General features: G+C 70.8%; 1 protein-coding gene across 1 annotated transcript in view; it reads right to left on the reverse strand.

Annotated features, from left to right (window-relative positions):
- RRP12 (ribosomal RNA processing 12 homolog) overlaps nucleotides 1–17,446 on the reverse strand; it is a 30,105-nt gene extending 12,659 nt beyond the window's left edge. Inside the window, exons 1-22 of the mRNA XM_089780287.1 lie at nucleotides 17,256–17,446; nucleotides 15,574–15,809; nucleotides 14,695–14,778; nucleotides 14,312–14,388; nucleotides 13,834–13,939; nucleotides 13,522–13,638; nucleotides 10,527–10,665; nucleotides 9,882–10,009; nucleotides 9,635–9,733; nucleotides 9,261–9,352; nucleotides 8,505–8,616; nucleotides 8,239–8,330; nucleotides 8,041–8,155; nucleotides 7,315–7,457; nucleotides 2,415–2,536; nucleotides 1,891–1,955; nucleotides 1,611–1,773; nucleotides 1,376–1,527; nucleotides 1,151–1,218; nucleotides 764–857; nucleotides 249–407; nucleotides 55–135 (exon numbers count right to left, since the gene is read on the reverse strand). Coding sequence (XP_089636413.1) covers nucleotides 55–135; nucleotides 249–407; nucleotides 764–857; nucleotides 1,151–1,218; nucleotides 1,376–1,527; nucleotides 1,611–1,773; nucleotides 1,891–1,955; nucleotides 2,415–2,536; nucleotides 7,315–7,457; nucleotides 8,041–8,155; nucleotides 8,239–8,330; nucleotides 8,505–8,616; nucleotides 9,261–9,352; nucleotides 9,635–9,733; nucleotides 9,882–10,009; nucleotides 10,527–10,665; nucleotides 13,522–13,638; nucleotides 13,834–13,939; nucleotides 14,312–14,388; nucleotides 14,695–14,778; nucleotides 15,574–15,809; nucleotides 17,256–17,394 — 2,583 coding nt within the window. The 5' untranslated portion in view covers nucleotides 17,395–17,446. The remainder of the gene's footprint in view (nucleotides 1–54; nucleotides 136–248; nucleotides 408–763; nucleotides 858–1,150; nucleotides 1,219–1,375; nucleotides 1,528–1,610; nucleotides 1,774–1,890; nucleotides 1,956–2,414; nucleotides 2,537–7,314; nucleotides 7,458–8,040; nucleotides 8,156–8,238; nucleotides 8,331–8,504; nucleotides 8,617–9,260; nucleotides 9,353–9,634; nucleotides 9,734–9,881; nucleotides 10,010–10,526; nucleotides 10,666–13,521; nucleotides 13,639–13,833; nucleotides 13,940–14,311; nucleotides 14,389–14,694; nucleotides 14,779–15,573; nucleotides 15,810–17,255) is intronic.
- Between the last annotated feature and the right edge of the window lie 9,033 nt (nucleotides 17,447–26,479).

The raw sequence follows: 26,479 nt of genomic DNA on the forward strand, positions 1-26,479 counted from the left end.
TGCACATCAATGGGTCAGCCAAGCAGGAACCTGGAATGTGACCCCCCCGCTCACCTCTGGCACCAGGGCCGTGACGAAGTCCTCGTGCGCAGCCGGCAGCTGCTTCACCACGTGGAAGAGGCACTTCAGCCGTGGCTGGGGAGGGGAGCAAGACAGCCCCGTCAGGCCTCGAGAGACAGGCCTGCATTCGCCCACCCCCGTCCATAGTGTTCGGCCAGGGCCGCCCCACCCAGACCCCCCAGCCTCACCCTCTTGGCGGGGGAGGCGACGCTCTGGAGAGAGCCCAGCAGATCGCTCTTCAGCTCCTCCAGGTGGCTCTGGACGAAGGCCTGGCAGGGGCCCTGGGGGGCAGCGCACACCTCCTCCAGCACGCGGTACGCCTTCTTCTGCAGCCTGTGCTCCTTGCTCTGCGGGCACACGGCGCCAGGTGGCATCAGCCGAGACCTGCCTGCAGCCCAGCCCCTGCCCGGAGCCGGCAGAGAGACCCCCCCCCCCCCCGCCCCGCAGCCCAGCCCCTGCCCGGAGCCGGCCGAGACACCCCCCCCCCCCCCCGCAGCCAGCCCAGACCCTGCCCACAGCCCGGCCCCTGCCCGGAGCCAGCCGTGTCCATCTGCCACCCAGTGCCAGCGCCTCCCCCACTGCGCAGAGCCAGGGCCAGCAGAGCCCCCTCCCAGGACGTGGGAGAGGCGGCAGGAGCCAGGCTGCCTCCAGCCCGGCAGGGGAGCAGGCGGGATCGTCCCCCGGGGCCCGGCCCCAGACTCACCTGCAGGGCGGGCTGGATGGTGCGGTAGAGGGCGCTGAGGGAGGGCTCGTCGGCGTAGGGCGCCATGGCGACGATCAGGTCCAGGATGGAGAGCCTGCCGCGGAGAAGGGGGCTCAGCCCTGCTGGCGGGGGGGGGCGGCAGGGGGATGCGGGGGCCTTGGGCACGGGAGGGCTCTGCCCAAACAGCCTGACGTGGCCCCAGGCCAGGACCCCTCCCGCCCACCCAGCACCCCCCCACCGCGCCGCCGGCCTGGAGCTGGGAGGGGCAGAAGCCGGACGGAGGGGGGCTGGGGGCCAGGTCCCCACTGCACAGGCCAACCCGCCCCCGTCCTAGGGCTTCACCCGCTGCCCCCGAGGGCCTGGGCCGGCGCTCGACCGCCGCCTTACCTGGTGGACTCGGGGCTCTCCGGGCTGCTCAGTTTCTCGCTGGCTTTCTCCAGGAACCCGCACACCATCTGCAGGGGGGATGGGCCACCCGCCCGGGTCAGCGCACATGGGGCACCCCCAGCCCTGCCCCCGGCCCCGCTGCCTGGGCGGAGGGGCTCCTCCCCAGCCCAGCAGCTGCACAGCGACCCCCCCCAGGCCTGGCCCCGCAGCAGGCCCCCACCTCACCTGCTGGTCAGCGATGGTCAGGTAGACGCGGACGGTGTCCAGCACGGCGCGCCGATGGGCCGCGCCCCCCGCCTCTCCCGGCTGGCTGTACACGTTGAACAGGATGGGCAGGAAGTTCTTGGCAAAGCGGGCGACCTCGGCCCGCTCGGCATCTGGGGAGGGGCACACGGCATGAGGCTCTGCACGGGGCCCAGCCCCAGCCCCAGCCCGGCCCCAGCCCAGCCCCGGCCCTTACCCGTGGGGCAGCCCTTTCCGATAAGCGTGCGCAGGGCCTGGCACACGGTGAGCCGCAGGTCTGCCCGCTCGCTGATGGCGGTGCCCAGCGTCCGCGCCAGCCCCTTGAAGGAGGCCACCACGTCCGTGGGCCTGGTGCAGAAGCCGGGTAGCAGGGTCCAGATCTGCAGGGAAAGGAGGCGGCTGAAGGGAGGGAGGGGCCCCAGCCCCCAGCCCCACAGCACAGACAGCCAGCCTAGCTGCCAGCCCCAGGCCCAACGGCCCCCCCGCGAACCCCTCACCTGCCACTGCAGCGTGTCATAGAGCTTGGACTCCAGACTCTTCCCGGCCTGTGCCAGCTCCGCAGCTGCAGCAGAGACAAGGGAGATGGTGACGGCTGCAGGGGATGCCTGGACCCGCCCCCCGCGGCTCCGGCCAGACCCGCTCGCCACAACGTCCCCGCGTCCTGCAGCAGCAGACTCCTCCCCCAGGGCAATGCCCCGCCACCCCACCCCACACCACCCCTGCCACGCCAGGCGGCAGCGCCCACCGGGAAAGCCCTGGGTTACACCCTGGCACCCAGCGTTAGCCCAGCCACTGGGCACCCCGGGGGGCCATGGGCAGGCTCTGGGCACACCAGGCAGCAGGGCAGAGCCAGGTACCCAGAGGGCGGCCTCTGCACCTGTAGGAGACAGGCCAGGGTGCAGCTATTCAGCCTGCCTGCCCCCAGGGACCACGCCCAGCGAGGGGGCCACATCCCGCAGAGGGCTGAGGGGAAGGGCCCACAGCCCTGCGAACGCTGCCCCGGCTGCACCTCCCCCGTTACCTCTGCGTTGCAGGGAGGCCGCCAGGGGCAGGAAGTAGCTGGTGAAGAAGCCGAGGCGCGTGTCCTGGACGTGGTCCCGGAGCACCGGCAGCAGCCAGCTGCGGGGGAAATCCAGCGTCTCTCTGCAGGAAGCACACGGGTGAGGGGCAGTGGGACACGCCTGCCGCCCCCTCAGATCCGCGGGACCCGGGACCCACCCAGCCTGGGGGCCGCTCCCGGGACCTGCCCGAGGCTCCGAAAAAGAGCGAGAACGTCATGGGCAGGGCAGGGCTCTGGCAGCCGGGCCGCGTGGCACCGGCTGGACTTGCCTACACGTCGGTAGTGTGGGCCTGGCGTCCGCCTGCAGAGAATGGAGCCCTGCATGGACCCGCCCATGGGCCTCCGGACTCCAGCTTAGGACAGACGCACACAGGGGAGCCCCTCCCCATGGCCCTGGGGTTCCTCCTCAACCCGGCTTCCCCAAGGCTCCGTGCTAGGACCCGAAGCTCTGAACACAGAGGTCGGCGTAGTCGTTTGTCCCTTCTCTGCTACCAGCCTGCCCCCCGAACTCTGCGGCTGGCGCGTCAGCCTCTCGCTCTGTGAGTAACCCCGGAGATTGGAGATGCCTGGGCCTTTGGGACGGGGGGAACCTGCTGGGAGGTAGGGGATGGGTTATCACCTCTCCCCTGTGTGAGGGGGGGCTGGGGGGCACAGGGAGCACTGGGGTGTATGAGGGGAGGTGGGGGGATGGGTTATAACCTCTCCCCTGTGTGAGGGGGGCTGGGGGGCACAGGGATCGCTGGGGTGTGTGAGGGGAGATGGGGGATGGGTTAGAACCTCTCCCCTGTGTGAGGGGGGCTGGGAGTGCACAGGGAGTGCTGGGGTGTGTGAGGGGAGGTGGGGGATGGGCTATAACCTCTCCCCTGTGTGAGGGGGCGTTGGGGGGGCACAGGGAGCACTGGGGTGTCTGAGGGGAGGTGGGGGGATGGGTTATAACCTCTCCCCTGTGTGAGGGGAGACTGGGGGGCACAGGGAGTGCTGGGGTGTGTGAGGGGAGGTGGGGGATGGGTTATAACCTCTCCCCTGTGTGAGGGGGGCTGGGGGGCACAGGGAGCGCTGGGGTGTGTGAGGGGAGGTGGGGGATGGGTTATCACCTCTCCCCTGTGTGAGGGGGGCTGGGGGGCACAGGGAGCGCTGGGGTGTGTGAGGGGAGGTGGGGGATGGGTTATAACCTCTCCCCTGTGTAAAGGGGGCTGGGGGGCACAGGGAGCACTGGGGTGTCTGAGGGGAGGTGGGGGATGGGTTATAACCTCTCCCCTGTGTGAGGGGGCGTTGGGGGGGCACAGGGAGCACTGGGGTGTCTGAGGGGAGGTGGGGGATGGGTTAGAACCTCTCCCCTGTGTGAGGGAGGTTGGGGGGCACAGGGAGCGCTGGGGTGTGTGAGGGGAGGTGGGGGATGGGTTATAACCTCTCCCCTGTGTAAGGGGGGCTGGGGGGCACAGGGAGCACTGGGGTGTGTGAGGGGAGGTGGGGGATGTGTTAGAACCTCTCCCCTGTGTGAGGGGGGCTGGGGGGGCACAGGGAGCGCTGGGGTGTGTGAGGGGAGGTGGGGGATGGGTTATAACCTCTCCCCTGTGTGAGGGGGGCTGGGGGGCACAGGGAGCGCTGGGGTGTGTGAGGGGAGGTGGGGGATGGGTTATAACCTCTCCCCTGTGTGAGGGGGGCTGGGGGGCACAGGGAGCGCTGGGGTGTGTGAGGGGAGGTGGGGAATGGGTTATAACCTCTCCCCTGTGTAAGGGGGGCTGGGAGTGCACAGGGAGCACTGGGGTGTCTGAGGGGAGGTGGGGGATGGGTTATAACCTCTCCCCTGTGTGAGGGGGGCTGGGGGGCACAGGGAGCACTGGGGTGTCTGAGGGGAGGTGGGGGATGGGTTATAACCTCTCCCCTGTGTAAGGGGGGCTGGGAGTGCACAGGGAGCACTGGGGTGTCTGAGGGGAGGTGGGGGATGGGTTATCACCTCTCCCCTGTGTAAGGGGGCTGGGGGGCACAGGGAGCACTGGGGTGTCTGAGGGGAGGTGGGGGATGGGTTATAACCTCTCCCCTGTGTGAGGGGGCGTTGGGGGGGTACAGGGAGCGCTGGGGTGTCTGAGGGGAGGTGGGGGATGCGTTAGAACCTCTCCCCTGTGTGAGGGGGGGGGGGGGGGGGGGGGGGGGGGGCTGGGGGGCACAGGGAGCACTGGGGTGTCTGAGGGGAGGTGGGGGATGGGTTATAACCTCTCCCCTGTGTGAGGGGGGCTGGGGGGCACAGGGAGCACTGGGGTGTCTGAGGGGAGGTGGGGGATGCGTTATAACCTCTCCCCTGTGTAAGGGGGGCTGGGGGGCACAGGGAGCACTGGGGTGTCTGAGGGGAGGTGGGGGATGGGTTAGAACCTCTCCCCTGTGTGAGGGGGTCTGGGGGGCACAGGGAGCGCTGGGGTGTCTGAGGGGAGGTGGGGGATGCGTTAGAACCTCTCCCCTGTGTGAGGGGGGCTGGGGGGCACAGGGAGCGCTGGGGTGTGAGAGGGGAGGTGGGGGATGGGTTATAACCTCTCCCCTGTGTGAGGGGGGCTGGGGGGCACAGGGAGCGCTGGGGTGTGTGAGGGGAGGTGGGGGATGCGTTAGAACCTCTCCCCTGTGTGAGGGGGGCTGGGGGGCACAGGGAGCGCTGGGGTGTGTGAGGGGAGGTGGGGGATGCGTTAGAACCTCTCCCCTGTGTGAGGGGGGCTGGGGGGCACAGGGAGCACTGGGGTGTCTGAGGGGAGGTGGGGGATGGGTTATAACCTCTCCCCTGTGTGAGGGGGGCTGGGGGGCACAGGGAGCGCTGGGGTGTCTGAGGGGAGGTGGGGGATGCGTTAGAACCTCTCCCCTGTGTGAGGGGGGCTGGGGGGCACAGGGAGCACTGGGGTGTCTGAGGGGAGGTGGGGGATGGGTTATAACCTCTCCCCTGTGTGAGGGGGGCTGGGGGGCACAGGGAGCGCTGGGGTGTCTGAGGGGAGGTGGGGGATGCGTTAGAACCTCTCCCCTGTGTAAGGGGGGCTGGGGGGCACAGGGAGCACTGGGGTGTCTGAGGGGAGGTGGGGGATGGGTTAGAACCTCTCCCCTGTGTGAGGGGGGCTGGGGGGCACAGGGAGCGCTGGGGTGTCTGAGGGGAGGTGGGGGATGCGTTAGAACCTCTCCCCTGTGTGAGGGGGGCTGGGGGGCACAGGGAGCGCTGGGGTGTGAGAGGGGAGGTGGGGGATGGGTTAGAACCTCTCCCCTGTGTGAGGGGGGCTGGGGGGCACAGGGAGCGCTGGGGTGTGTGAGGGGAGGTGGGGGATGCGTTAGAACCTCTCCCCTGTGTGAGGGGGGCTGGGGGGCACAGGGAGCGCTGGGGTGTGTGAGGGGAGGTGGGGGATGGGTTATAACCTCTCCCCTGTGTAAGGGGGGGCTGGGGGGCACAGGGAGCGCTGGGGTGTGTGAGGGGAGGTGGGGGATGGGTTATAACCTCTCCCCTGTGTAAGGGGGGGCTGGGGGGCACAGGGAGCGCTGGGGTGTCTGAGGGGAGGTGGGGGATGGGTTATAACCTCTCCCCTGTGTGAGGGGGGCTGGGGGGCACAGGGAGCACTGGGGTGTGTGAGGGGAGGTGGGGGATGGGTTAGAACCTCTCCCCTGTGTGAGGGGGGCTGGGGGGCACAGGGAGCACTGGGGTGTGTGAGGGGAGGTGGGGGATGGGTTATAACCTCTCCCCTGTGTAAGGGGGGCTGGGGGGCACAGGGAGCACTGGGGTGTCTGAGGGGAGGTGGGGGATGGGTTATCACCTCTCCCCTGTGTGAGGGGGGCTGGGGGGCACAGGGAGCACTGGGGTGTGTGAGGGGAGGTGGGGGATGGGTTAGAACCTCTCCCCTGTGTGAGGGGGGCTGGGGGGCACATGGAACACTGGGGTGTGTGAGGGGAGGTGGGGGATGGGTTATAACCTCTCCCCTGTGTGAGAGGGGGCTGGGGGGCACAGGGAGCACTGGGGTGTCTGAGGGGAGGTGGGGGATGGGTTAGAACCTCTCTCCTGTGTAAGGGTGGAACTGGGGGGCACATGGAACACTGGGGTGCCTGAGGGGAGGTGGGGGATGGGTGTGAGGGGGGCTGGGGGGCACAGGGAGCACTGGGGTGTCTGAGGGGAGGTGGGGGATGGGTGTGAGGGGGGCTGGGGGGCACAGGGAGCACTGGGGTGTCTGAGGGGAGGTGGGGGATGGGTGTGAGGGGGGCTGGGGGGCACAGGGAGCACTGGGGTGCCTGAGGGGAGGTGGGGGATGGGTTATAACCTCTCCCCTGTGTAAGGGGGGCTGGGGGCACAGGGAGCACTGGGGTGTCTGAGGGGAGGTGGGGGATGGGTTATAACCTCTCCCCTGTGTAAGGGGGGCTGGGGGCACAGGGAGCACTGGGGTGTCTGAGGGGAGGTGGGGGATGGGTTAGAACCTCTCTCCTGTGTAAGGGTGGAACTGGGGGGCACATGGAACACTGGGGTGCCTGAGGGGAGGTGGGGGATGGGTGTGAGGGGGGCTGGGGGGCACAGGGAGCGCCGGGGCGCGAGGGGATTTGCTTGTGAGGCTGCTTGGGGGCCAGAGGGGGAACAGGCGTGCTCGGCGGGGCTGGCTTGGTGCCTCGCAGAGGACCCGGGCTCGGGCTGTGAGGAGTCCTGGCACTCAGCCATTCGCCCTCCATTGCGCCGAGGCGTCCTGTGGCACAGGCCGATCGGCGCAGGAGCTCTCGTGGGCGAAGACCCACTAAGGGGCCACAGGACGCCTCGGCGCTGTGCAGATCCCGACTCACACGGCTCCCCGATACTTGTCACCCTCAATCGAGCCTCTCGAGCGTCCCCCCAAGAGCCCTTGCTCCAGGCTTTACTCACTCGGAGCCGTCTATCTCCAGGGCCACGGCTTGTAGCAGCACCTCGGGGCCCATGCTGGCCACGGCAGCCCCCACCGCACGGTCCAGCTCGCTGGTGTGGGGGAAGTGCGGGGACTGGCGCAGGTCGCACAGCGACTGGAGACACTGCGGAGGCAGATGGGGCAGTCAGCCAGAGTCCCCCGCAGCCCGCAGGGCAGTCACCAACGGGCCAGGGAGCAGCCTGCATTTGGGCCGGCGTGTCGCCCCACCCTGCCGAAACACTGCCACGCAGGGCCACAGCCCGAGAACTCCTCCGCCCACGCGCTCCAGGAGTGGCCATGGGGATGCAGCTGCCTCTGGGGAGGAGCGCAGCCCGAGTCCCACACTGACCCATAGCAGGCAGAGCGCGCAGGGAGGGGGCCAGGTCTCACGCGAACCGCTGAGCCCCAGGACAGCGCATGGCATCTGCTTCTGCCCGGAGCGTGGGGGCAGGGCGGCAGAGCCAGGCCGTGCAGCCTGAGGCATAGCAACGGGCTCCGGGCAGCAGGGAGCCAGCACGCTCACCCCCTCCGGCGGGCTGCGGCAGTGTAGGGCAGCCCAGGGCTGGCTCCGGCACCCGCTCGCCACCCAAACGCCAGAGTCTGAGGAGCCAGCGTGACCGACCGGCTCCCCCAGCCTCCACCTGCCAGGCCCATGCCCGGGGGCCCCCCTCCCAGCCCCCCTGCCCAGGCCTCTCCCGGCTCCTCACCTTCCTCATGAAGGAGTGGCACTGCCGCCCACACGCCTCGAAGAACGCCCGCAGCACCTGCAGCACGGAGCCCCACGCCGCGTGGAACCGGTACGACAGGCCCTCTTCCACCGCCCTGCAGCAGAGCGCCAGTCAGCACCGCCGGGCCCTCGGGGCAGGCCGAGAGCCGGACGGGCGGGCCCCCCAGCCCCCTCTCACCTGAACATCCTGCAGAGATGGGAGGCGGGTCCAGAGGCAGAGACGGGCCCCAGCTCGGCCACGTGGGGAGCCACGCATTCGCGCAGGAGGGCCTGGGGCGGGACAAGGGGGTCAGCCACGGCCCCCCAGCCCCGAGGGCCCGCAAGGGAGCAGTGGGGGCAGCTCGCCGGGGCCCCGAGGCTGCACACCCAGCCCTGCCCCCCGTGGGGGCTGAACAGCCGCCAAACCGCCCACAGCCCGGCCGGGGGGGGCAGCTGCGACCGTACCTGGAGCGTCTGCGCCGCGGCCGCCACCACCTGCGGGTGCGGGGACAGGAAGCAGCTCATGGCGGCCGTGAAGAGGCGGGGGAGGTGCCCCCAGCACAGGTCCCTCTGCAGCCTGCAAGAGAGAGAGGGTCCAGCACCAGGGACAGCCCACGCCCCACCCAGTCCCCGCCCCCAGCACCAGACCCCTCCCTCCAGTCCCCGCCCCCAGCACCGAGCCCCACCCCCAGCACCAGACCCCTCCCTCCAGTCCCCGCCCCCAGCACCGAACCCCGCCCCCAGCACCAGACCCCTCCCTCCAGTCCCCACCCCCAGCACCAGACCCCTCCCTCCAGTCCCCGCCCCCAGCACCAGACCCCTCCCTCCAGTCCCCACCCCCAGCACCGAGCCCCACCCCCAGCACCAGACCCCTCCCTGCAGTCCCCGCCCCCAGCACCGAACCCCTCCCTCCAGTCCCCACCCCCAGCACCGAGCCCCGCCCCCAGCACCAGACCCCTCCCTGCAGTCCCCGCCCCCAGCACCGAACCCCTCCCTCCAGTCCCCGCCCCCAGCACCAGACCCCTCCCTCCAGTCCCCACCCCCAGCACCAGACCCCTCCCTCCAGTCCCCACTCAGCACCAAACCCCTCCCACATCCAGTGCCTTCCCCCACAAGGACTCCGGTTGTCCCCAGTAGCTCCAGCGCTCCCAGCCAACCCCCCTCACCCCAGCCCCTCCTCCCCCGAGGACCCTGCTGCCCCAGGTGGGCCCTGCCCGGTACCTGGCCAGGTTGCTGTGCGCTGCCTCCATGACGGCCAGCCAGGCCAGCAGCGGCTGCAGGTCACTCTCGCTGGGCACGTAGTCGTGCAGGGCCTGGCAGCGCAGGGTAGGCAGAGTGAGAGATGCCCGCTACTGCCCAGCCCCCGCCCCCCACAGCCCACTACTGCCCAGCCCCCACCCCCTGCCGTGACCCCTCCTCTCAGCCCGCTACTGCCCAGCCCCCGCCCCCCACCCCCTGCCGTGACCCCTCCTCTCAGCCCGCTACTGCCCAGCCCCTGCCGTGACCCCTCCTCTCAGCCCGCCTACTGCCCACCCCCCACCCCCTTCAGCCCCACCCAGGGCCCCATGCCTTTCAGCCCACCCTGCCCCACTCACGGTGATGATGCGGGCGTTGAGCTCGGCCGACAGGCAGGCCGGGCCCGGTCTGGCGCTGAAGAGGCTGTGGAAGGCCTGCATGGCGCTCGCCGTCACCAGCTGCAAGGGACAGGGGTTGGGAGCAGGGGGGCTACGCCCCACTGAGCTCCACGGGTCACGCCCGGCCCCGCCGGAGACCCCTGCCCCCTCCCGCTGCCCCAGGGCCCCCTTCCCGACCCCGCCCAGCGTGGCCCCGGCTCCCGCTCACCACGTGGCTGAGAGTCATGATGCGCAGCAGGGTCTCACAGCAGCTCTTCACCGCGGCGAGGGGCAGGCAGGGCAGCAGGGCCCGCAGCAGGGCCAGGACGTGCAGGGTGCTGGTGGCCTCCCTGGAGCCTGGGGAATGGGCAGGGTGAGCGCAGGACAGTCGCTGCCCGGCGGGCCAGGGCCCACGACCGGCCCCCGAACCCACCGGGCCAGGCGCAGCGCGGGGCCAAGGGACCCAACACCCCACCAGGGACCACAGGGCACGCCGGCCTTCCCACCCCCCTGCTGTGCACCCCCTCTTGTTCCCACCGCCCCCACTGTGTGCCCTGTGCGCCCCCTCCTGTTCCCACCCCCCCGCTGTGCCCCCTCCTGTTCTCACCCCCCCCGCTGGGTGCCCCACACCCCTTCCTGATTCCCTGCCCGCTGTGGGCCCCGTGCGCCCCCTCTTGTCCCCACCGCCCCAGCAGTGTGCCCCATGCACTCCCTCAGGCTGCGCGTCCTATCTCCCTCCCATTCCTACCCTCCTAGCTGGGTGTCCCACACTCCCTCCCGTTCCCACCCCTCCTTGCACCCTATAGCCATGCGCCCCATACCCCCACAGCTGTGTCCCGCCACACCCCACCCTGTGCCCACGCCCCTCCCGTACCTCCAGACCTCTCGATCTCCTGCACACAGAACTTGGCTGTGGACAGCGCGGCCGGGTGGTGTGCGGGGGCCGCGTCGCCAAACATGAACTCGCTGCCCCGGAGGACGGAGCAGACTCCGTGCTGGGCTTCCTTCCGCACCTGCCGAGCATGGGAACAGGATGAGCAGGGGGCCTGGCCAGCCTCCTGCCAAGGGCTGGCCTGTGCTGAGACCCACTGGAGCGCGCCCGCCGGCTCGGCCGCCCCCGCAGGGCTGGGACCCTCTGGAGCGCGCCCGCCGGCTCGGCCGCCCCCGCAGGGCTGGGACCCTCTGGAGCGCGCCCGCCGGCTCGGCCGCCCCCGCAGGGCTGGGACCCTCTGGAGCGCGCCCGCCGGCTCGGCCGCCCCCGCAGGGCTGGGACCCTCTGGAGCGCGCCCGCCGGCTCGGCCGCCCCCGCAGGGCTGGGACCCACTGGAGCGCGCCCGCCGGCTCGGCCGCCCCCGCAGGGCTGGGACCCTCTGGAGCGCGCCCGCCGGCTCGGCCGCCCCCGCAGGGCTGGGACCCTCTGGAGCGCGCCCGCCGGCTCGGCCGCCCCCGCAGGGCTGGGACCCTCTGGAGCGCGGCCGCCGGCTCGGCCGCCCCCGCAGGGCTGGGACCCTCTGGAGCGCGGCCGCCGGCTCGGCCGCCCCCGCAGGGCTGGGACCCTCTGGAGCGCGCCCGCCGGCTCGGCCGCCCCCGCAGGGCTGGGACCCGACCCTCGGGCACTGCCCAGACCAGGCACCTCACGCTGAACCCCAGCGGGACGGGTCTGACAGAGCCCTGAGTGCACAGAGTGCTGGTGCTGCCCTGGTCTGTGTGCACCGGAGCTTGTCCCGAGTGGGTCCTGGCGCCTCTGAGGAGCTTACGGGCTGGGAACACGCCCCGGCCGGTGCACCCTGGCGCTTTGCAGCGCTGGGCGTTGGCGTCTCCCTGATTTCAGCGCTGGGGCCGGGAGGCTCCCTGAGAGCTCTGGCCAGCGCACGGGGGGCGGTTCAAGGCGGATGGCCCAGCAAGAAGCCCTGGCTGACACTGGGAGACGCCAACGCCCCTCTGAGGGGCCTGCCTGGGAACGGTCAGACCCGCACGTGGGCAACAGGTCACAAAACGAGGAGACTGGGCAAGAGAGGGGCACGTGAATGGTGATGAGTGGGAAGTGAGGCAGAATCCCAGCCCTACGCACAGACCCACGGGGACTAAAACAGCTGCGACCCCAGAGAGATCTCAGAGTCGTGTGGAGAGTTCTCCGAAACGTCCGCTCCGCGGGCAGCAGCCATCACAACGCAAACCGGCTGTGAGGAGTCATTCAAAAAGGGATGGAGAATGAGAGAGAAAATAGCTTCTTGCCATGGGACGCCCACAGCTTGAACACTGGGTACAGACGTGGCCACCTCACCTCGAAACAAAATATTCTGGCACTGAAAATAGTTCAGAAAAGGGCACCAGAGATTATTGCTGCCGTTTGGGCAGATTAAAAAGACTGGGCCTTTTCAGCCTACAAAACAGGAGACCGGGGGATATGAGAGATCTATAAAATCGTGACTGGTGTGGAGAAAGCGAATCTGGAGAAGTTATTTATTTGTTCCCATAGCATAGGAACGAGGGGTCAGCAAATGAAATGAATACGCGGCAGGTTTAAAACAAACAAAAGGAAGTTTTTTTCCCACTCAGCACACAGTTAATCTGTGGAACTCCCTGCCAGAGGATGTGGTGAAGAACAGGACTTTAACAGAGTTCAAAAAAGAGCTAGATAGATTCCTGGAGGTTAGGTCCATCAGTGGCTGTTAGCCAGGCTGGGCGGTGAGGGTGTCCCTAGTCTCTGCGTGTCAGAGGCTGGGAATGGGCGACAGGGGAGGGATCACGTGATGGTTCCTGGTTCTGTTCACTCCCTCGGGGCACCTGGCGCTGGCCAGTCGGAGAACAGGACCCTGGGCTGGACGGGCCTTGGGTCTGACCCCGCCTGGCCGCTCTGAGGTTCGTACGTGTTTGGTTTGCTGGTTCTGAATGTGCCCCTGGTCTACACGTTCCTTGTGGAGCAGGCAGTTACGAGCGCTGCCTCCTACCCGACTGCCATAGCACGGGCCCAAATCCACAGACCCGCCCCCAGAGCAGGAGCAGGAGCAGGAGCCCTACCTGCTACCCAAGAGTCCTGAACCTGGCAGGCCCGGACAGCCCCTCCTCTCCGGCACGGGCGCCCTACAGCAGGCTCTGCGGCTGCACGCACTCCCCCCCTCGGGCCTGTGCTGCCAGCACGCCAGCCTGCTCCAGGCACCCCGACTCCCTGAGGGAACGGCCGAGCATCCACAAGCCTCCTGGAAGCACCAGCTGTCTGCGCCAGCACTCACACGAGGACGCCTGGGCGCTCAGCCCTCCCCCAACCATTTCCAGTCCGGGGACAATGTGTGGGGCAGCACTAGGGAGACCCAGGGGTCCGGCCACGCGGGAGAAGGCAGAAGAGGCCCTGGGGGCGCCTCCCTCCCACCTCATTCCTGCTCCAGCTCGCCTCCCCGGGGGCCTTGCTAGCAAAGGGGCCGAGGGGCCGGCTGAGGATTGGGACGTGTCCAGAGACTCGACTGGAGCCAGCAGTGGGGGGAGGGGGCTGACACCCGTCACTCCCCTCTTGCTCCCCCAGGAGTAAACCGCCCGATTTTGGATGCAAGCAGACTGGCCCAGGGACTCCGGGTGAGCTCAGAGTCACAAATCGGCCTGGGTCCGCGGCTGGCCCTTTGGGATGGCCTGGCCTGCACAGCCGCAGCTCAGCCCACGGGGCTGCCGGCGGTGACCCAGCAGAACGGTGGGTCCAAGGGGGCTGCGTGTGTGACTCCTGCCTGGCTGCGGGGGTGACGTGGGCACCCTCCGCTGGCCGGCTCCATGGCTCTGCCCGCTTCCAAGCCATCCCCCGCCCCTCCCCTCTGCCGCGCCCTCGCTCCGCCCGCAGAGCTACGCGTGAGCCAGCTGGGCCACGGCTCCCCCGGGCTCACCTTGGGCTTGGCGTGGACCGTGAAGCTGAGCAAGCCGTGGTAAACCTGCATCGTGAGGGGGCAGCTCCAGGCGGCCAGGTCCTGCTTCCGCAGCAGCGTGGCCAGGCACGAGAGGACCTGCGGGGAGAGATGTCTGGTATCGGGGTCACGGCCCTGAGTCCGGCTGCCCTTCCCCCGCACCCTCCTCTAGGAAGGGCAGAACCCCGGGGGACACCACCTGCCTCCCAGGCTCAGCCCCAAGGGACGGGCCTGTGCCGGGAGCCCGAGCCAGCCCCCCAGGGCCCCGCCGCCCAGCCCCTCGGAGGCACTCACCCACCGCAGGGCGGAGGAGGGGCCGCTGCCGGCCTGCGAGGCCATGATGCCCATGAACACTTTGGAGACGTCCGAGAACTTCTTTATGAGCACGGGCCCCGGCACCCTGCGGGCACAGAGGGGAGGGTCTCAGCGCGGCTGGGGGCCCGGCAACGGGAGACTGTGGGGGACCACACGGCCTCCGCCCGCGGCCTGGAGACCCAGGGTCTAGCCCTGCCCCCACACAGCGCTGGGTGAGTGGGATCCGCCTACATGGGCCAACAGGTCCCCCGAGCGCCGAGCTGGGGCCGGGCCAGGAGACACCGGGGCCCGCACGGCCCCCTGGGCTCACAGCCACCTGTTAAGATGCCCCCTCCCCCATCCAGCCAGACACCCCCTCAGCTAGCCAGATGACTCCAGCCCCCGCCTCCATCTACTCACACAACCCCCCAGCCTGCCCCCCGGCTGCGAGCCCTGTGGGGTGGGGGAGGGGACTCACCGCTTCAGCACCAGGTTGAGCAGGTAGGCGACAGCGGCCAGCGACTCGGGCGACTCCACAGCCTCCAGCGTCGTCATCTGGCAGCACAGGGGGGTGAGCAAGGGGGCTGCACCAGGAGCTGCCCTCAGCTCCCCAGCCCGCCCCTACGGTCTGCCGCAGCCTGGCCCAGACCCGCACGGGGGGTGTCAGCACCTGGCACTCCTAGCCAAAGCCATGCTGCCAGGGCCCTTCACCGACACCTCCGCCCCCAGCCCCCCAGCATCCCTGGCACAACCCAGTGCAGAGGGAGGGGTCAGGCCCTACCAGAGCCCCCAGCACAGGGCACAGTCCGGGCCACCCCCGCCTCCCAGCCCAGCCCTGCCCCCACGCACGCGGCCACTCACCAGCGCAGCGAAGTACTCCGTCTCACTCTCCGTGCCGCCCTGCGCGCGGATCACCTCCGTCACCGCGGCCAGCACCGCGCAGATCTGCAGAGAGCACCGCGGGTCATAGGCCTGGCCCCAGAACACGCCGGCCCACGGCGCCGGGCCAGGGCAGGGGGCAAGAGCCCAGCCCCTGAACACGCCGCCCCACGGCGCCGGGCCAGGGCAGGGGGCAAGAGCCCAGCCCCAGAACACCCCGCCCCACGGCGCCGGGCCAGGGCAGGGGGCAAGAGCCCAGCCCCAGAACACCCCGCCCCACGGCGCCGGGCCAGGGCAGGGGGCAAGAGCCCAGCCCCAGAACACCCCGCCCCACGGCGCCGGGCCAGGGCAGGGGGCAAGAGCCCAGCCCCAGAACACGCCGCCCCACGGCGCCGGGCCAGGGCAGGGGGCAAGAGCCCAGCCCCAGAACACCCCGCCCCACGGCGCCGGGCCAGGGCAGGGGGCAAGAGCCCAGCCCCAGAACACCCCGCCCCACGGCGCCGGGCCAGGGCAGGGGGCAAGAGCCCAGCCCCAGAACACGCCACCCCACGGCGCCGGGCCAGGGCAGGGGGCAAGAGCCCAGCCCCAGAACACGCCGCCCCACGGCGCCGGGCCAGGGCAGGGGGCAAGAGCCCAGCCCCAGAACACACCGCCCCACGGCGCCGGGCCAGGGCAGGAGGCAAGAGCCCAGCCCCAGAACACACCGCCCCACGGCGCCGGGCCAGGGCAGGGGGCAAGAGCCCAGCCCCAGAACACGCTGCCCCACGGCGCAGGACCAGGGCAGGGGCAACACACTCAGGAAGGCCCCGGAGAGCCCCCAGAGCAAATGCCAGCCTCCCCAGCTGAGTGCCCTGCACCTACCTCTTTGTGGGAGGCGGAGTTGGAGGCCCAGAAGCGCTGCACCTTGCTGAAGGTGACGTTGGTGCAGTCAGTCAAGCCGCTCAGGAAGGTGCCCGCGGACTTCTCAGTGACAGCGGCTCCATCGCCGTCCTCCTCCATGCAGGGCTGGGCGCCCTGGCCCACCCGCCCCGAGCACACGGCCCCCGACTGCAGCTCATTGTGCAGCTTCAGGGCATCCACCGTCAGGTTGCTCCTCTCTGCAGGACAGACACGCTCAGGGCTGGCGATAGGATCCCTGCGCTCCCCGCCCTCCCCACCACTGCCAGGCACGAACACGGGCCCCCACGGGTGCTGAGGCAGGGCCGGGCTGGTCACGCGTCTTTCACGGCCCCTGGACCAGAGATCCCAGCTGTGAGAACTCGAACCCTGGCCCAGAGCCACTGAGCAGGGTCTACAAAGCTGCTCTCCTGGGTACAGACACCCCAGGCAGTCCAGGCCCGGGCCGGTCCGCGCCCCAGGCAGTCCAGGCCCGGGCCGGTCCGCGCCCCAGGCAGTCCAGGCCCGGGCCGGTCCGCGCCCCAGGCAGTCCAGGCCCGGGCCGGTCCGCGCCCCAGGCAGTCCAGGCCCGGGCCGGTCCGCGCCCCAGGCAGTCCAGGCCCGGGCCGGTCCGCGCCCCAGGCAGTCCAGGCCCGGGCCGGTCCGCGCCCCAGGCACGCCCTTTCGAAGCTGGGGGGCCAGCGGCCTCCCGCGCCAGTACGAGGGACGTGAACGACCAGTCGCTTCCCCAGCCCAAAGAGCCGGGGGTGGGGGGTGCTTCAAAGCGGCAGCGCCGTGTGGAGTCCGGAGCCAGCAGGGGATGCCCCGCTGACCCCACGCAGCGCTGCCGCCAGAAGGGTGCTGGGGCCGGGGGGGGGCTGCTTGAGTCCCTGCTGGCCCCAGGCTCCCCGCAGCGCTTTCGCCTTCCAAGTCTAGCAGCAGCCCTGGAGCTGTCGCTACGCCTGGGAGGCCGGAGGCGCCTTCGCAACTAACCGAATAGTCAACGCAAGTGGCACCAACTATCGATTAGCCAACGAATCGATATTTAACACCCCCCGCACCCACGTGTCCCTGCGTTTCTCAGTCCAGGGACCACTGCCCGGCCCGGCCTCGCATCGCCTTCCCCCGGCCAGCGCAGCCCCGGGCAGGATCCCGGCCAGACCCTGAGCCCAGGCTCCTGATCTCTGCAGCTCCCAGTGCTACGGGGCAGGGCGCCGGACACAGCCTGCCGGCCCCCCAGCAGCAGCCCCAAGGCACCCTCCGCCCCCTGCGACCGGCCCTGCCACAGCCCAGCCCCCCCGCTCCCCCCGCCCGGCCCCGCCACAGCCCAGCCCCCCCCGCCCCCCCGACCAGCCCAGCCCCCCCCCCCCGCCCCCCCCCGACCGGCCCTGCCACAGCCCAGCCCCCCCCCCCCCCGACCGGCCCTGCCACAGCCCAGCCCCCCCCCCCCGCCACAGCCCAGCCCCCCCGCTCCCCCCGCCCGGCCCCGCCACAGCCCAGCCCCCCCCGCCCCCCCGACCAGCCCAGCCCCCCCCCGCCCCCCCCGACCGGCCCTGCCACAGCCCAGCCCCCCCCGCCCGGCCCTGCCACAGCCCAGCCCCCCCCGCCCCCCCGACCAGACCAGCCCCCCCCCCGCCCGGCCCCGCCACAGCCCGGCCCCCACCCACCGTCGGGCGCGCGGCCGAGGCGGGGGCGCGCGGCGCGGCGGTGGCGGCGGCCCGCGGGGTTGCTCTCGCTGCTGTGCCCCTTGCGCCAGCGCTGGAGCCCGCGCGCCGCCCCCGAGCGGAGCCGCCCGGCCTTGCCCATCGCCCTGCTGCGCCGCACGCGGGGCCCACGTGCCGCCCGCTTCCGCCCGGCAGCGCCACTTCCGGCTGCCGGGGCGCCATCTCGACTGCGGGCGGAGCCATTTCGCCAGCACTTCCGCCCGGGGGGCGGGGCGACTGCACCACGTGGCACCCAGGGACTGCCACCGCCAGCTCCGCCCCTGCCCCGCCCCACAGCGCCCCCTGTGGGAGCAGCCGGAGCCCAGCCCGCCGTGAGCACAGCGCCCCCTGTGGGAGCAGCCACAGGCCAGCCCGCCGTGAGCACAGCGCCCCCTGTGGGAGCAGCCGGAGCCCAGCCCGCCGTGAGCACAGCGCCCCCTGTGGGAGCAGCCGGAGCCCAGCCCGCCGTGGGCACAGCGCCCCCTGTGGGAGCAGGCGGAGCCCAGCCCGCCGTGAGCACAGCGCCCCCTGTGGGAGCAGCCACAGGCCAGCCCGCCGTGAGCACAGCGCCCCCCGTGGGAGCAGCCGGAGCCCAGCCCGCCGTGGGCACAGCGCCCCCCGTGGGAGCAGCCACAGGCCAGCCCGCCGTGGGCACAGCGCCCCCTGTGGGAGCAGCCGGAGCCCAGCCTGCCGTGGGCACAGCGCCCCCTGTGGGAGCAGCCGGAGCCCAGCCCGCCGTGGGCACAGCGCCCCCCGTGGGAGCAGCCACAGGCCAGCCCGCCGTGGGCACAGCGCCCCCTGTGGGAGCAGCCGGAGCCCAGCCTGCCGTGGGCACAGCGCCCCCTGTGGGAGCAGCCGGAGCCCAGCCTGCCGTGGGCACAGCGCCCCCTGTGGGAGCAGCCGGAGCCCAGCCTGCCGTGAGCACAGCGCCCCCTGTGGGAGCAGCCGGAGCCCAGCCTGCCGTGGGCACAGCGCCCCCTGTGGGAGCAGCCGGAGCCCAGCCTGCCGTGGGCACAGCGCCCCCTGTGGGAGCAGCCGGAGCCCAGCCCGCCGTGGGCACAGCGCCCCCTATGGGAGCAGCCACAGGCCAGCCCGCCGTGGGCACAGCGCCCCCTGTGGGAGCAGCCGGAGCCCAGCCCGCCGTGAGCACAGCGCCCCCTGTGGGAGCAGCCGGAGCCCAGCTCGCCGTGAGCACAGCGCCCCCTGTGGGAGCAGCCGGAGCCCAGCCCGCCGTGGGCACAGCGCCCCCCGTGGGAGCAGGCGGAGCCCAGCCCGCCGTGAGCTCAGCGCCCCCCGTGGGAGCAGGCGGAGCCCAGCCCGCCGTGGGCACAGCGCCCCCTGTGGGAGCAGCCACAGGCCAGCCCGCCGTGAGCACAGCGCCCCCTGTGGGAGCAGCCGGAGCCCAGCCCGCCGTGAGCACAGCGCCCCCTGTGGGAGCAGCCACAGGCCAGCCCGCCGTGAGCACAGCGCCCCCTGTGGGAGCAGCCGGAGCCCAGCCCGCCGTGGGCACAGCGCCCCCGTGGGAGCAGCCACAGGCCAGCCCGCCGTGGGCACAGCGCCCCCTGTGGGAGCAGCCGGAGCCCAGCCTGCCGTGGGCACAGCGCCCCCTGTGGGAGCAGCCGGAGCCCAGCCTGCCGTGGGCACAGCGCCCCCTGTGGGAGCAGCCGGAGCCCAGCCCGCCGTGGGCACAGCGCCCCCTATGGGAGCAGCCACAGGCCAGCCCGCCGTGGGCACAGCGCCCCCTGTGGGAGCAGCCGGAGCCCAGCCCGCCGTGAGCACAGCGCCCCCTGTGGGAGCAGCCGGAGCCCAGCTCGCCGTGAGCACAGCGCCCCCTGTGGGAGCAGCCGGAGCCCAGCCCGCCGTGGGCACAGCGCCCCCCGTGGGAGCAGGCGGAGCCCAGCCCGCCGTGAGCTCAGCGCCCCCCGTGGGAGCAGGCGGAGCCCAGCCCGCCGTGGGCACAGCGCCCCCTGTGGGAGCAGCCGGAGCCCAGCCTGCCGTGGGCACAGCGCCCCCTGTGGGAGCAGCCGGAGCCCAGCCTGCCGTGGGCACAGCGCCCCCTGTGGGAGCAGCCGGAGCCCAGCCTGCCGTGGGCACAGCGCCCCCTGTGGGAGCAGCCGGAGCCCAGCCTGCCGTGAGCACAGCGCCCCCTGTGGGAGCAGCCGGAGCCCAGCCTGCCGTGGGCACAGCGCCCCCTGTGGGAGCAGCCGGAGCCCAGCCCGCCGTGGGCACAGCGCCCCCTGTGGGAGCAGCCGGAGCCCAGCCCGCCGTGGGCACAGCGCCCCCCGTGGGAGCAGCCACAGGCCAGCCCGCCGTGGGCACAGCACCCCCCGTGGGAGCAGCCGGAGCCCAGCCCGCCGTGAGCACAGCGCCCCCTGTGGGAGCAGCCACAGCCCAGCCCGCCGTGAGCACAGCGCCCCCCGTGGGAGCAGCCGGAGCCCAGCCCGCCGTGGGCACAGCGCCCCCTGTGGGAGCAGCCGGAGCCCAGCCCGCCGTGGGCACAGCGCCCCCCGTGGGAGCAGCCACAGGCCAGCCCGCCATGAGCACAGCGCCCCCTGTGGGAGCAGCCGGAGCCCAGCCCGCCGTGAGCACAGCGCCCCCTGTGGGAGCAGCCGGAGCCCAGCCCGCCGTGGGCACAGCGCCCCCCGTGGGAGCAGCCACAGGCCAGCCCGCCATGAGCACAGCGCCCCCTGTGGGAGCAGCCGGAGCCCAGCCCGCCGTGGGCACAGCGCCCCCTGTGGGAGCAGCCGGAGCCCAGCCCGCCGTGGGCACAGCGCCCCCCATGGGAGCAGCCGGAGCCCAGCCCGCCGTGAGCACAGCGCCCCCTGTGGGAGCAGCCGGAGCCCAGCCCGCCGTGGGCACAGCGCCCCCCGTGGGAGCAGCCGGAGCCCAGCCCGCCGTGGGCACAGCGCCCCCTGTGGGAGCAGCCACAGGCCAGCCTGCCGTGGGCACAGCACCCCCCGTGGGAGCAGCCGGAGCCCAGCCCGCCGTGAGCACAGCGCCCCCTGTGGGAGCAGCCGGAGCCCAGCCCGCCGTGAGCACAGCGCCCCCCGTGGGAGCAGCCGGAGCCCAGCCCGCCGTGGGCACAGCGCCCCCCGTGGGAGCAGGCGGAGCCCAGCCCGCCATGGGCACAGCGCCCCCCGTGGGAGCAGGCGGAGCCCAGCCCGCCGTGGGCACAGCGCCCCCCGTGGGAGCAGCCGGAGCCCAGCCCGCCGTGGGCACAGCGCCCCCCATGGGAGCAGCCACAGGCCAGCCCGCCGTGAGCACAGCGCCCCCCGTGGGAGCAGCCACAGGCCAGCCCGCCGTGAGCACAGCGCCCCCTGTGGGAGCAGCCGGAGCCCAGCCCGCCGTGGGCACAGCGCCCCCTGTGGGAGCAGCCGGAGCCCAGCCCGCCGTGGAAACAGCGCCCCCCGTGGGAGCAGCCACAGGCCAGCCCGCCATGAGCACAGCGCCCCCTGTGGGAGCAGCCGGAGCCCAGCCCGCCGTGAGCACAGCGCCCCCTGTGGGAGCAGCCGGAGCCCAGCCCGCCGTGGGCACAGCGCCCCCGTGGGAGCAGCCACAGGCCAGCCCGCCATGAGCACAGCGCCCCCTGTGGGAGCAGCCGGAGCCCAGCCCGCCGTGGGCACAGCGCCCCCTGTGGGAGCAGCCGGAGCCCAGCCCGCCGTGGGCACAGCGCCCCCCATGGGAGCAGCCGGAGCCCAGCCCGCCGTGAGCACAGCGCCCCCTGTGGGAGCAGCCGGAGCCCAGCCCGCCGTGGGCACAGCGCCCCCCGTGGGAGCAGCCGGAGCCCAGCCCGCCGTGAGCACAGCGCCCTCTGTGGGAGCAGCCGGAGCCCAGCCCGCCGTGAGCACAGCGCCCCCCGTGGGAGCAGCCGGAGCCCAGCCCGCCGTGGGCACAGCGCCCCCCGTGGGAGCAGCCGGAGCCCAGCCCGCCGTGAGCACAGCGCCCCCCGTGGGAGCAGCCGGAGCCCAGCCCGCCGTGAGCACAGCGCCCCCTGTGGGAGCAGCCACAGGCCAGCCCGCCGTGAGCACAGCGCCCCCCGTGGGAGCAGGCGGAGCCCAGCCCGCCGTGGGCACAGCGCCCCCCGTGGGAGCAGGCGGAGCCCAGCCCGCCGTGGGCACAGCGCCCCCCGTGGGAGCAGGCGGAGCCCAGCCCGCCGTGGGCACAGCGCCCCCCGTGGGAGCAGGCGGAGCCCAGCCCGCCGTGGGCACAGCGCCCCCCGTGGGAGCAGCCGGAGCCCAGCCCGCCGTGGGCACAGCGCCCCCCGTGGGAGCAGCCGGAGCCCAGCCCGCCGTGAGCTCAGCGCCCCCCGTGGGAGCAGCCGGAGCCCAGCCCGCCGTGAGCTCAGCGCCCCCCGTGGGAGCAGGCGGAGCCCAGCCCGCCATGGGCACAGCGCCCCCCGTGGGAGCAGGCGGAGCCCAGCCCGCCGTGAGCTCAGCGCCCCCCGTGGGAGCAGGCGGAGCCCAGCCCGCCGTGGGCACAGCGCCCCCCGTGGGAGCAGGCGGAGCCCAGCCCGCCGTGGGCACAGCGCCCCCCGTGGGAGCAGGCGGAGCCCAGCCCGCCGTGGGCACAGCGCCCCCCGTGGGAGCAGCCGGAGCCCAGCCCGCCGTGAGCTCAGCGCCCCCCGTGGGAGCAGCCGGAGCCCAGCCCGCCGTGAGCTCAGCGCCCCCCGTGGGAGCAGGCGGAGCCCAGCCCGCCATGGGCACAGCGCCCCCCGTGGGAGCAGGCGGAGCCCAGCCCGCCGTGGGCACAGCGCCCCCCGTGGGAGCATCCAGCCCATGGACTCCGGAGAGTCGTGGTGGCTCCACCCTGTCAACCTTAGCCCCTCAGAAGCCCGGCCAGTGCCCCAATCCTGAGGGGAAGGTTAAGAATCAACGTGGGGCCTTGTATTGGCCTTCTCCTGCTGGCGCCTGCAGGGGCCGTTCCCAGGCTTTGGCCCATGCGCTGGGGCTGGCGCCCTTCGTGAGACCCGAGTCCAGCCCAGTCCCGTGACTGGGGGCTCGCAGGAGCGCTCGGAAGACCAGGTGCGCGGCCTAATGGAGCCAGGTGGCTGACACCTGCAGCGCCCACCTCAGACGCAGCCACGTGTCGGGGGGTGTTGGTCTGTGGCGGTTTGGGTGTCTGAACAGCCGAGGGTGAGCGACAAGGCCGCAAGGAAGCACAAGCTCCGGCTCCACAAAAGCCACAGAGAGCAGAATGGGTTAGCAGGGCTTCAGAGGCAGCAAGTTCAAAACCAAGCCAAAGGAACCCTCACACGCTGCCCGCCAGTGGAACGCCCACCAAGACCTTGTGAAGGCCAAGACTGGAACAGGCTTCGCCAGAGAACTAGCTACGTTCCTGGAGCACAGGAACCTCAAGGGCTGCTTGCCAGGCTGGGCACGGGTGGGGTCTCCAGCCTCTGTTTGCCAGAGGCCGGGAAGGGGCGACAGGGAAGGGATCGCTTGGTGATTCCCGGTTCTGTTCCCTCCCTGTGGGACACCTGGCACTGGCCACTGTGGGCAGCCAGGACACTGCGCTGGATGGGCCTTGGGTCTGACCCAGCCTGGCTGCCCTTTGTACATGCACAAGGCACCCACGATCCCGGGCTCCATCGCCCATTTCTCCCTCTAAGAGAAACAAGACACAGGGCCCTGACTGTTTGCCAGCCACTCGGCCTGGAGGGTAGCAAAGACCATGTGGACAGCAGCCCCTTTGGCAGCCAGCGCCCCTGGATCTCACCCTGGGCACCCAAAATGCCGTCTGTGCGTGCCGCCTCAGGGCCGGCCCCGCGTGGGCGTGCTCTGTCATAGGGTTCACCCTGCCAGTAACAAAGGGGAACGCCTGGCCCACCCACACAAGCGACCGTCTGAATCCCAAGCATTGCAGAGATCTGTCCTTCCAAGGGGCTTCCGGGGCAGGCCCGGGAGGCAGCCCCTGGCGATCTCTGGCTTCAGGCAAGTCTCTGGGCCCTCTGAGTCCACAGGCCAGGACGGGAAATGGCCCCGAGCTTTGGTTTATTTCCTTCCTTCGGCATCGCAGCCCGCAGGCCGAGCCTCTCGGCAAGCGTTTCCCAGCGCCAGTCGCCGCCAGGCAGCCCTTTGCGTTGCCGTTTCTCCGCAGCCCCTGCCTGCGACAGTCCTTCTGGGCGCAGTGTGGCCCTGTGCAAGGAGGTGCCGAGGGGTCCGGAGGCCAAGAGGCTGGTTCCCAGAGTGGCTGTGCTGTGGGGATTGCGAGCCGGAGTCCTGCCTGCCAGCCTGGAGTTCGGGGGGGAGCAGGACGCGCTGTGGGGTGTGTAAGGCCCGGAGCTGCGCTAGGACCATCCTGCCTGTCACTCCCAAGTTCCTGGCTTTGTCCCTGCAGCCTTTAACCAAACACTGGGGCTGGAGGCGCTTCCCAGACCCCTCCCTCCCCTGGCAGCCTCCGGAAAGACTTTGCCTCCCTCCTGGGCCGGTAGGTCCGGTCACCGGGACAGGCTCCCTGCCCGCTCCCGGGGCTGCCTGCCTGCTGCCTGGTGCCTGCTGGCGGCCCACCCTGCTCGAGCAGCCCCACTGAGCTCTTGTACAGCACACCCTCCCTGCACGGTGGGGCCGGTCTCCTGGCCATGCTGGGAAGGCTCCGTCTGAGGGCCCAGGCGTATTCTGATCCGGAACGATTCGATGTAACGACTTGCTCCTAAGTTCTGTAGCTTCTGTTTCTCTCGCCGCGTCTCTTACGATCACTGCAAGGCCCTGCTCCCTGTTGAGTGCTGCAAATGAAGTTGCACCTCTTGTCGCTATTGGTCTTGTCTGAAACTCTCTAGATTGTGAGGTCTGAGTGGAGGGCGGGGGGGAGCCAGCCCAGATGCCCAGGTGATCAAGAAGAAGTGGGAACGTTGAAACGTGCATTGTGTCTTGAGGTGGAGTTGAACTGGCAGAGACTCTCCCAAGAGTGAGAAACCACCATGGGCCCCAGACAGTCACCATCAAAGCCACACAAAGGAACCCTCCCAAGGGCGGACGACAGCAGCAGGACCCTGCAAAACCCGCAGACCCCAATGGGAACTGACAGGTGTAAGAAGGGGGGCTCTTGCCATGGGGCTCTGGGTTCAGCCCTGCAAGCCGAGCCGCGGAGGAGCCTCGAATCGGGATCAAAGACCCCGACTCCTCCCACCTGTAGCCAGCCCAGGGAGACGTCGGTGGGGCTCTGGTTCAGCACCAGGAAGGCCCGACGGGCGGGGCAGGGGAGCCGTGATGCCACGTTCACTCCGCTCGGTGCCCACCTCTGCCACTTCCTCGCCCCGGCGGGCTGTTGGCAAGCCGTGGGCAAGCTTTCCCTGGGGGCCACATCGAGTGGGGAAATAGCAGGGACGGCCTGGTCCCACCCCGAGCCCCAAGATCCCCATCCCCAGCTACCCCTCTGTCGCGAGAATCACAGGTCGGATGATGCATACCCAAGGGGGGAGGGACAGAACCAGGCGGACGGTTTTAGCAAATAAAGGATATTTATTTATTCATGACAGTGGTGAATTTCTAGTATTTATTCTAAGATTTGTAATAGGCCGTGGTAATAATGAATTTACAGTTTTTATTATATTTATTCTACGATTCCTAGTGAAACGTGTCAGAGATGTAAGGATGGGAATGGCGAGAAGAATAGTCTCTGTTCTAACAATATCCAGCTACACTAATTAATAAGAGTGATAACTACAAACTCTACGTATTACCCAAAACAACTACAACACTGAGCTTATACAACGAAGAGAATCAAACCCTACACACCAACGTACACAGCACACGGAACATGTCACAGCTATCGGCTCGGTCGCGAAGGCCTTGGTTACGCCCGAGAGTCGGGGGAGGTGGCTGGTCGGTGGATCAGGCCGGCAGCGCTTTGGAGTACACGGGAAGGCACACGCACGGTGGTACGTGCGTTGCAAAGACCTCCTCGCGCGAACTGTGCGATGGGTATTTATCCCCAAATCTGCACATCGCTTCCCTGCGCTTGCATATGACCATATACGGCCCAACGGTCACCAAGTGGGGGTCTGTGTCCCAGGGGTTGGGCCGAAAATGAGCAGGTTTCATGCGACCAGGTAAGCCCCGCAGTTCTCACGCCAAGGTGAGGGGTGGGAGAGTCTGAGGCTATTTTCCCCTTTTCACACCTTCCCTCTTTCTAAGGGCCGTGGTGTGCAGGACGGGTGCGGCCGGTTTCTCCCGAGGAGTCCTGCAGCCCACTGCAGCAAGAGCGGCCTGGCCAAACGTTTTTACTGGGGGAGCAGTTTTTTTTCTAACACCCTCCAAGACCCCCATCCAACCCCCTTGCTCCCCGCCCCTTGACCACACCCCCAGGATCCCCACCCCCAGCCAAGCCCCCTGCTCCCCACTCCTTGACCATCCTCCGAGGACCCCCTCTGCTCTGTGCCCCCTTGAGCCCTTCTGCCCCATCCAACCCCTCCCCCGCACCACTCAAAGCGGGGGGTGACTGTGCTGCCCAGGCGCTGGGGGAGCCTGGGCTGCGGGGGAGGGGCCGGTGGCTACCTCCTGGGAGTTGGGCTGGCCCCACTGCCCTGCGGGAGCCCAGGGCTGGACTGAAGGGTCTGAGGGGCCGGACGTGGCCTGTGGCCCTCCTCTGCCCCGCTGAACTAGCCCCGCCCCTTTTATTCTGGTCACTAATTGGGCTTCATCTTGGATTTCCAGCCCTGCGTGCCCAGCGCGTCTCGCCACTGCCCCTGCCAGCGGCCCCCCAGCCCCCAGTCTGGGGCAGAGGGCAGGCCCTGGGGCATCCTCTGGGGCTGGCGCAAGGCAGCTGGTGCCGAGCAGCAGGCTTGGGCCCGGGGAGGGGCAGGCGAGGGAGCTGGGGAACCGGGGTGTGTAGATGCAAACCGCTCTGCCAGCACACCGGCCCCCGCGCCGAGCCCCCCACAGCTCCCCGGCCGGGGCGAGCGGGCGCCAGGGCCTGGCACAGCCAAGCACAGAGGGGCTGCAGCCCAGCCAGACGGGAACAGGAGCAGGCTAAGCCGCGGGGCCTGGGGGAGACCGGGAAGGGGCTGGGTCCTGGCACGGCGGATGTGCCGGGCCTGGAGCGCGGGTGTCCAGCTGGCACGTGGGCTCAGAGAAAGGCTTTGTGCTGCCCACACAATAGAGCAACCGCCAGCCACAGCTGGGGGGCAGCCGGGGCCCTGGGAGAGGGGGCCAGGCAGAGCCGCTGAGCCGCTGGAGTTCTGCCACACCGGG

The sequence above is a fragment of the Pelodiscus sinensis genome, chromosome 8 (assembly GCF_052426305.1).
Source record: "Pelodiscus sinensis isolate ZL-2025 chromosome 8, ASM5242630v1, whole genome shotgun sequence".
Taxonomy (NCBI): Eukaryota; Metazoa; Chordata; order Testudines; family Trionychidae; genus Pelodiscus; species Pelodiscus sinensis.